Genomic DNA, 9,681 nt, shown 5'->3' with positions numbered 1-9,681 from the left:
TTGTGGAATCAGGGAAAAAGCCAGTAACAATTTTAGATGGCATAACAGTAAAAGGTAATTAAACACTATCATTGTATTGAAAATGAATGCTTTTGATTGGTCATTCAAAACTTAGTATAATTTTAATATCTATAATAAAAATTTTGAAACACATAATGATATAAATCTCACACATTTTTTATTTTTAGAAAATTAAGCCTCTTATGGTCAGAAGTGGTTACTCTATATCCTTCACCGTAATACTCTGAATATATTCACTCCAATGACTTAGGTCTCTTTACATTAACTGTATTTGCTAGTATAATTTTGAAAAAATATTTATAAAAATAATATTACTCACCTGACATGGAAAATTAACCAAACAGAATGAGTTCAAAATGGTCGGATTTTAATAAAAGACTGGTTTAACTCTGTTCAGAAGTTATAAGTAACTGAACAATTTTTCTCCCTAGTGGAAGAATAAATTCAGAATATACCAATTTTTAAAAAAGTAATGAGAAAATATGAATAGCAACTAAAAAGATAAATAGGTGCATTCAACAATTTTTATTTCAATTATTCACAAAACAATATTACAACACTTTATAAAAATATTAAGTTTTAAGCTACCATTATTCATTTAAAAAAGTGTTTGTGCTAGAAGGCTATTTTGCCAACTTCCTTTTTTGGTAAGGGTTAATTAAATTCCACATTAAGACATTTAAGACAAAAAACTGTTGGGAAAAAAAAATCTCCAAATGTACAAAACTTTATTTTTCTCAGCAATTTAAAAATAAGTAACAATTTAAACTGAATACACAACATTAAGTTAGTGTTTTATCCTTACTATACATCTGTTATTATAAAGCACTGCTCCATTCAGTTAAAACCTAAAGAATACCATTAACTTTTCCTGGCTTATTTTTTTAATCAGAATTAGTATATGAACATAATTTTGTTACCCTTTTAAAAATGCTTAGAAAAGTTACAATATCATAGTTCACATAAAGCCCTTTAAATATCTCATGTCACAGGTTGTAGAAGTTAAGGGTAAATAATGACAGCACTATTCTTAGGAAGACCCTCTTGGCAGAGGGCTCCAATACTAACCAGGTTACGTAAACAGAAGAAACAACCATAATTTTTAGTACCAGAACTGTTGCCAAATCTTGCATGAAGTTCACCTGTCACATTTTAGAATGGCCTGAATTTGAACATGGATACCATGGCATAGAATATGAAATTTAATGATGAAATTAGGTAAGTGATAATAGTTAAAAATTACATCCTAAAACCTGGGAACCTGATACTGCTTTATTTAAAGTATGGCTATAAAAGAGTATTTTAAAATGTCACTTTTATTTTAATTATCATGTTCAGTTTTCCCTCTTCTAGACACTTAAAGCAGTAATGCTGCTATTCAAATCTGTATTTTGGAATTTCTTTGAGTTTATAATAAAAATAAAAATCAGCTTATTTTGTGTGTTTCACTTTGCACTTCAAGTAGGCAAAAACTGTCTTTCTCTTTACTACTGTTATTACACAGAATAAGTTTTCCTTCTTAAATCAGCTATATTTTAAGAGGGAAAAATGATAACCATTAAGTATATTTCAAAAGTGAATACAGATTCAAACATGGATTGGAACACTAGAGTTCTAAAAATGTTTTACATAAACGCTTTATCATTGGAATTAGTGTGAAGCCCTGACTTCACTATTTTGAGGATATAACACTCATTTAGTGTATATGTTAAGAAAAATTAGCTTTATATTCATATAACTCTTCAAGTCTCAGAAAATAGCTAAGGGAGGTGCTTTGAGTGCCAGCAAAGCCATTTTGTCACTCCATGACATCAACATTAAACATTACATTCCATTCTCCACCTGTAAAACTTTCACATTACCTTTTCTCATATTTCTTTTAAATACATTTCCCTCTCTGTTAGTCTCTATTCAATACAAGCAAAAGTGCATTCAAGTCCCTGATCTAGTGGTACTTTCTATTTGTGGCACCCATTACCATAACAACATATTAGCAACAATGCTCACAGTACCAAGCCTATTTTTTTTCTTCGAAAGGACTATTTAAATGCTGGGTCTTACTTTCATGCCATTTAAGGATTAAAAGATTTCCTCTTGGACTTCAATTATATACTGCCTTTAAAAAATCAATACAACTTTAAAAAGATTTACTTTCTACTTACCTTCATGATTATAAATAGAACTATTCAGAAACTGAGTAAAGTGAAAAATGTTTTATTCTATTTTCCAGTTCCATAAACATGAGAATGAACACAGTATATCATACTTCTGAAATCCACTGGTGTGGTCTAAATTTAATTTCTTTTGATACTGTTTATATTCCTTTTTTGCTTCTTAAAAACCTGGCCCATTTCCATGCAAAATGAGGCATATGTTAAGATTACATATTGACTGATTTTGAAAAAAACTTTTGAGAATAAACGCAAGAAATTTTTAGAAAGTGGAATGGAATCATTTGGTCCCACAAAGTTCCTTAATTTTAGATTTTATGTGTAACTTTTATCTCCCAAATTTTGTCTATAACAATAAATAATCTCAACAATTCTGTTTGGGGAAGTAAAGAACAGAAGTGATTTATAGACAGTAGCTTTGTTGCTCTTCACTACCATGCTACCAACTAAGCTGTCATCAATATTCTCAGCTCTACTTTCTTTGGACCCTGAAATAAGTTGGAAAATTCATCATTGGTACTTAACGCTTGGAAAAAAAAAGTGGTTTTGTGCAATCGAATCTGGAATTCCAGTTTACCATTAAAAACATGCAGAGTGAAGATTTTCTTCTTTTGATTCCTTAATGTAAGTGAGGAACTCTACATAAATTCTTTATATTTTGGCAGATCTGTGCTCATAAAACAGGCTATTTAGATTATAGATTTTCTCCCGGCTGGTACTGTGGCTCTGTAGCAGTGAAGTAGTCTTCCAGGAAAGACTGAATATACTCAAATGTTGGTCTTTCGTCAGGGTCCTTCTTCCAACACAGATTCATCAATTCATGGAGGGATTCTGGGCAGCCTTGAGGGCAGGGCATCCTGTATCCTCGTTCCACCTGCTCCAGCACTTCCCGGTTCACCATACCTAACACACAAGACTCAAACATTAAAAAACAATGGTCCTAACCGCCACTAGCAAAACAAACCAAATCCCCTACCCACTAACTGATTCAGGCTATATTACATTTAAATATTCAGTGAAATGATTCTTTCAATAAAGAAACAAAGTAAATTTTAACTGTCAGAGTAGTCAGAAAGAACACAGAAAATGCTAATCCCTATTTCAACATGTCTGAATTTTTTATTCTTTACTTTTAATATTAACGCCTTCAGAAGCCAACCCCTTTTGATTAATGGGAATTTAGCGTGTCACTTTAAAAAAAAAAAAAAGACTTATTTATTTTTTAAAAGGCAGAGTTATAGAGGCAGGGAGAAAAAGGGAAAGAGAGAAGTTTCATTTGCTGGTTCACTCCACAAATGGCCGCAACAGCCAGGACTGGCCCAGGAGGAAGCCGGGAACCTGGAATTCCATCTGGGTCTTCCACATGGGTGCAGGGGCCCAAACATTTGAGCCATCTTCTATGCTTCCCCAGGCACATTAGCAGGCAGCTGGATTGGAAGTGGAGCAGCTGTTCTCAAACTGGCGCTTAAATGGGATGCTGGCATGCAGGTGGCTGCTTAGCCCGCTGTGCCACAATGTCGGCACCTCTGATGAGGTTTGTTTTTAAACTTTTATTTAATAAATATAAATTTCCAAAGTACAGCTTTTGGATTACAGTGGCTTTTTCCTCCCCCATAACTTTTTTTTTTTTTTGACAGGCAGAGTTAGACAGTGAGAGAGAGAGGGACAGAGAGAAAGGTCTTCCTTTTCCGTTGGTTCACCCCGCAATGGCCACTGCGGCTGGCGCGCTGCACTGATCCAAAGCCAGGAGCCAGGTGCTTCCTCCTGGTCTCCCATGTGGGTGCAGGGCCCAAGCACTTGGGCCATCCTCCACTGCCTTCCCGGGCCACAGCAGAGAGCTGGCCTGGAAGAGGGGCAACCGGGACAGAATCCGGTGCCCCAACCGGGACTTAGAACCTTGGGTGCCGGTGCCGGTGCCGGAGGTGGAGGATTAGCCTAATGAGCCGCGGCACCGGCCCCCATAACTTCCCTCCCACCTGCAACCCTCCCATCTCCCACTCCTTCTCCCATTCCATTCATATCAAGATTCATTTTCAATTATCTTTATATACAGAAGATCCGTTTAGTATATATTAAGTAAAGATTTCAACAGTTTGCACTCACACAGAAATACAAAATGTAAAGTACTGTTTGAGTACTAGCTACAGCATTAATTCACATTGTACAACACATTAAGGACAGAGGTCCTACATGGGGATCAAAAAGGCTATGGAAGCCTTTTGAGTTCACCAACTCTGATCCTATTTAGACAAGGTCATAGTCAAAGTGGAAGTTCTCTCCTCCCTTCAGAGAAAGGTACCCCCTTCTTGATGGCCCAGTTCTTTCCACTGGGATCTCACTCGCAGAGATCTTTCATTTAGGTTTTTTTTTTTTTTTTTTTTGCCACAGTGTCTTGACTTTCCATGCCTGAAATACTCTTACTCTCATGGGCTTTTCAGCCGGATCCAAATGCCTTAAGGGCTGATTCTGAGGCCAGAGTAATGTTTAGGACATCTGCCATTCTATGAGTCTGCTGTGTATCCTGCTTCCCATGTTGGATCCTGCTCTCCTTTTAAAGTCTATCAGTTAGTATTAGTAGACACTAGTCTTGTTTATGTGATCCTTTTGTCTCTAATCCTATCATTATGATCAATTGTGAACTGAAACTGATCACTTTGACTAGTGAGATGGCATTGGTACATGCCACCTTGATGGGATTGAATTGGAATCCCCTGGCACATTTCTAACTCTGCCGTTTGGGGCAAGTCTGATTGAGCATGTCCCAAATTGTACATCTCCTCCCTCTCTTATTCCCACTCTTATATTTAACAAAGATCACTTTTCAGTTAAAATGTAAACACCTAAGAATAAGTGTGTGTTAATTACAGAGTTCAACCAACAGTATTAAGTAGAACAAAAAAATACTAAAAGGGATAAAGTATTAAGCTGTTCATCAACAGTCAGGACAAGGGCTGATCAAGTCACTGTTTCTCAAAGTGTCCATTACACTTCAACAGGTTTCCTTTTCGGTGCTCGGTTAGTTGTCACTGATCAGGGAGAACATATGATATTTGTCCCTTTGGGACTGGCTTATTTCACTCAGCATGAAGTTTTCCAGCTTCCTCCATTTTGTTGCAAATGACCAGATTTCATTGTTTTTGACTGCTGTATAGTATTCTATAGAGTACATATCCCATAATTTCTTTATCCAGTCTACTGTTGATGGGCATTTAGGTTGATTCCAGGTCTTAGCTATTGTGAATTGAGCTGCAATGAACATTAAGGTGCAGACCACATTTTTATTTGCCAATTTAATTTCCTTGAGTAAATTCCAAGAAGTGGTATGGCTGGGTTGAATGGTAGGGTTATCTTCAGGTTTCTGAGGAATCTCCAGACTGACTTCCATAGTGGCTTTACCAGTTTGCATTCCCACCAACAGTGGGTTAGTGCCCCCTTTTCCCCACATCCTTGCCAGCATCTGTTGTTGGTAGATTTCTGTATGTGAGCCATTCTAACCAGGGTGAGGTGAAACCTCATTGTGGTTTTGATTTGCATTTCTCTGATTGCTAATGATCTTGAACATTTTTTCATGTGTCTGTTGGCCATTTGGATTTCCTCTTTGGAAAGATGTCTGTTGAGGTCTTTGGCCCATCTCTTAAGTGGATTGTTTGTTTTGATGTTGTGGAGTTTCTTGATTTCTTTGTATATTCTGGTTATCAACCCTTTATCTGCTGCATAGTTTGCAAATATTTTTTCCCATTCTGTCGGTTGCCTGTGCACTTTCCAGACTGTTTCTTTTGAAGTACAGAAACTTCTCAATTTGATGCAATCCCAAATGTTAATTTTGGCTCTGACTGCCTGTGCCTCCAGGGTCTTTTCCAAGAAATCTTTGCCTGTGCCTATATCTTGCAGGGTTTCTCCAATGTTCTCTAATAATTTGATGGTGTCGGGTCGTAGATTTAGGTCTTTAATCCACGTTGAGTGGATTTTTGTGTAAGGTGAAAGGTAGGGGTCTTGCTTCATCCTTCTGCACGTGGAAATTCAGTTTTCCCAGCACCATTTATTGAATAGACTGTCCTTGCTCCAGGGATTGGTTTTAGATCCTTGATTAAATATAAGTTGGCTGTAGATGTTTGGATTGATTTCTGGTGTTTCTATTCTGTTCCACTGGTCTATTCATCTGCTTCTGTACCACTACCATGCTGTTTTGAATACAACTGTCCTGTAATATGTCCTGAAATCTGGTATTGTGATGCCTCCAGCTTTGTTTTAGTTGTGTAAGATTGCTTTAGCTATTCGAGGTCTCCTGTGTCTCCATATGAATTTCAGCATCATTTTTTCCAGGTTGGAGAAGAATGTCTTTGGTATTTTGATTGGTATCGTATTGAATCTATAAATTTCTTTTGGGAGAATGGACATTTTGATGATATTGATTCTTCAAATCCATGAGCATGAAAGATGTTTCCATTTTTTGGTATCCTCTTCTATTTCTTTCTTTAAGATTTTGTATTTCTCATCGTAGAGATCTTTAACATCCTTGGTTAAGTTTATTCCAAGGTATTTAATTTTTTTGGTAGCTATTGTGAACGGGATTGATCTTAGAAGTTCTTTCTTAGCTGTGGCATTGCCTGTGTATACAAAGGCTGCTGATTTTTGTGCATTGATTTTATATCCTGCTACTCTGCCAAACTCTTCGATGAGTTCCAGTAGTCTCTTAGTAGAGTTCTTTGGGTCCCCTAAATAAAGAATCATATCGTCTACAGAGAGGGATAGTTTGACTTCTTCCTTCCCAATTTGTATCCCTCTAATTTCTTTCTCTTGCCTAATGGTTCTGGCTAAGACTTCTAGAACTATACTGAATAGCAGTGGTGAGAGTGGGCATCCCTGTCTGGTACCAGATCTCAGTGGAAATGCTTCCAACTTTTCCCCATTCAATAGGATGCTGTCTGTGGGTTTTTCATAGATTGCTTTGATTGTATTGAGGAATGTTCCTTCTATACCCAATTTGCTTAGAGTTTTCATCATGAAAGGGTGTTGTATTTTATCAAATGCTTTCTCTGCATCTATTGAGATAATCATATGGTTTTTCTTCTGCAATTTGTTAATGTGGTGTATCACACTGATTGATTTGCGAACAATGAACCATCCCTGCATACCAGGGATAAATCCCACCTGGTCGGGGTGGATGATCTTTCAGATGTGCTGTTGCATTCTATTAGCCAGAATTTTATTGAGGATTTTTGCATCTATGTTCATCAGGGATATTGGTCTGTGATTTTCTTTCAATGCTGCATCTTTTTCAGGCTTAGGGATTAAAGTGATACTGGCTTAATAGAAAGAATTTGGGAGGATTCCCTCTTTTTCGATTGTTCTGAACAGTTTGAGAAGAATTGTAGTTCTTTCTTTTTTTTTCTTTTCTTTTTTTTTTTTTTTTTTTTTTTTGGACAGGCAGAGTGGATAGTGAGAGAGAAAAAGACAGATAGAAAGGTCTTCCTTTTTGCCGTTGGTTCACTCTCCAATGGCCGCTTGTGGCCCGCGCACCGCACTGATCCGAAGCCAGGAGCCAGGTGCTTCTCCTGGTCTCCCATGCGGGTGCAGGGCCCAAGCACTTGGGCCATCCTCCACTGCCTTCCCGGGCCATAGCAGAGAGCTGGCCTGGAAGAGGGGCAACCGGGATAGAATCCGGTGCCCCAACCGGGACTAGAACCCGGTGGGCCGGCGCCGCAAGGTGGAGGATTAGCCTGTTAAGCCACGGCGCCGGCCATGGAGTTAGTTCTTCTTTAAATGTCTGGTAGAATTCAGCAGTGAATCCATCTGGTCTTGGGCTTTTCTTTCTTGAGAAGGACTTTATTACTGATTCAATTTCTATCTCAGTTATTGGTCTGTTTAGGTTTTCTATGTCTTCCTGGTTCAATTTAGGTAGGTTGCATATGTCCAGAAATCTATCCATTTCTGATAGATTTCCCTGTTTGCTGGCATACAACTCTTTGTAGTAATTTCTGATGATTCTCTTATTTCTATGGTGTCTGTTGTTACATTTCCTTTTTAATCTCTGATTTGATTGATTTGGGTCTTTTCTCTCCTTTTTTAGTTAGTTGGGCCAATGGGGTGTCAATTTTGTTTATTTTTTCAAAAAACCAGCTCTTCATTTGGCTGATCTTTTGTAATTTTTTTTTTTATTCAATTCTGTTGATTTCTTCTCTGATTTTAATTATTTGTCTTCTTCTACTAGTTTTCGGTCTGGTTTGTTGCACTTTTTCTAGATCCTTGAGATGCACTGAAAGCTCATTTATTTGGTGCCCTTCCAGTTCCTTGATGTAGGTACCTATTGCTATAAACTTTCCTCTCAACACTGTTTTTGCCGTATCCCATAAGTTTTGATATGTTGTGTTGTTATCCTCATTTACTTCCTGAAAGTTTTTGACTTCTCTTTTGATTTCTTCTATGATCCAGTGTTCATTCAGGAGCATTTTGTTCAGTGTCCATGTGTTTGTATATGCTCTAGGGATTCCTGAGTTGCTAATTTCCAACTTCATTCCTTTATGGTCTGAGAAGCTGCATGGTATGATTCTAATTCTTTTGAATTTGCTGAGACTTGCTTTATGGCCTAGTATGTGGTCAATCCTAGAGCAGGTTCCACGTACTGCTGAGAAGAATGTAAATTCTTTAAGTGTAGGATGAAAAGTTCTGTAGATATCTGTTAGATCCATTTGGGCCATAGTGTCAATTAAATCTGCTGTTTACTTGTTGATCTTCTGTCTTGTTGATCTGTCTATTGCTGAAAGTGGAGTACTGAAGTCCCCCAATACTATTGTATTGGAGTCTAAGTCTTCCTTTAAGCCCTTTAACATATCTTTTAAATAAACCAGTGCCCGGTAATTAGGTGCATATATGTTTATAATAGTCATATCTCCCTGTTGAATTGATCCCTCAATCATTATATAGTGCCCCTCTGTCTCTCTTAACAGTTTTTGTGTTAAAGTTTATTTTGTCTGATATTAAGATGGCTACGCCAGCTCTTTTTTGATTTCTGTTTGCATGGAATATCTTTTTCTAACCTTTCACTTTCAGTCTGCATGCATCTTTGTTGGAAAGATGTGTTTCTTCTAAGCAGCAAATAGATGGGCTTTGTTCCTTAATCCATTCAGCCAGTCTGTGCCTTTTAACTGGAGAGTTAAGTCCATTAACATTCAATGTGACTATTGATAAGTAGTAACTCTGCCCTGCCATTTCCCCAAAGATATTTCTAATATATGCTTTGAACTTCCTGTGATCTTTTACTGGGAAGTTTTCTTCCTTTACCTTCTTTCATATTGATGGCCGTGTTTCTGTGTTTCTGTGTGTAACACATCTTTAAGCATCTTTTGCAGGGCTGGATGAGTGGTGACAAATTCTTTCAATTTCTGTTTGCTATGAAAGGTCTTTATTTCACCTTCATTCACAAATGAGAGCTTTGCAGGATATAATATTCTGGGATGGCAGGTTTTTTTCTCTTACTACCTGGGCTATA

At 37.3% G+C, this 9,681-nt stretch overlaps 1 protein-coding gene across 2 annotated transcripts in view; it reads right to left on the bottom strand.

Moving 5' to 3' along the window:
- Positions 1-510: 510 nt before the first annotated feature.
- The window catches only part of YES1 (YES proto-oncogene 1, Src family tyrosine kinase), a 79,295-nt gene continuing 70,124 nt past the window's right edge, over positions 511-9,681 (bottom strand). For both annotated transcript variants that reach the window (XM_062201428.1, XM_062201429.1), the window contains exon 12: positions 511-3,095. In XM_062201428.1, the coding sequence (XP_062057412.1) occupies positions 2,887-3,095 (209 nt within the window). In that variant the 3' untranslated portion in view covers positions 511-2,886. The remainder of the gene's footprint in view (positions 3,096-9,681) is intronic.

The sequence above is a fragment of the Lepus europaeus genome, chromosome 9, assembly GCF_033115175.1.
Source record: "Lepus europaeus isolate LE1 chromosome 9, mLepTim1.pri, whole genome shotgun sequence".
NCBI classification, from domain to species: Eukaryota; Metazoa; Chordata; class Mammalia; order Lagomorpha; family Leporidae; genus Lepus; species Lepus europaeus.
The sequence above is the reverse complement of the archived record's forward strand: the minus strand, read 5'-3'. Positions and strand labels throughout refer to the sequence as shown.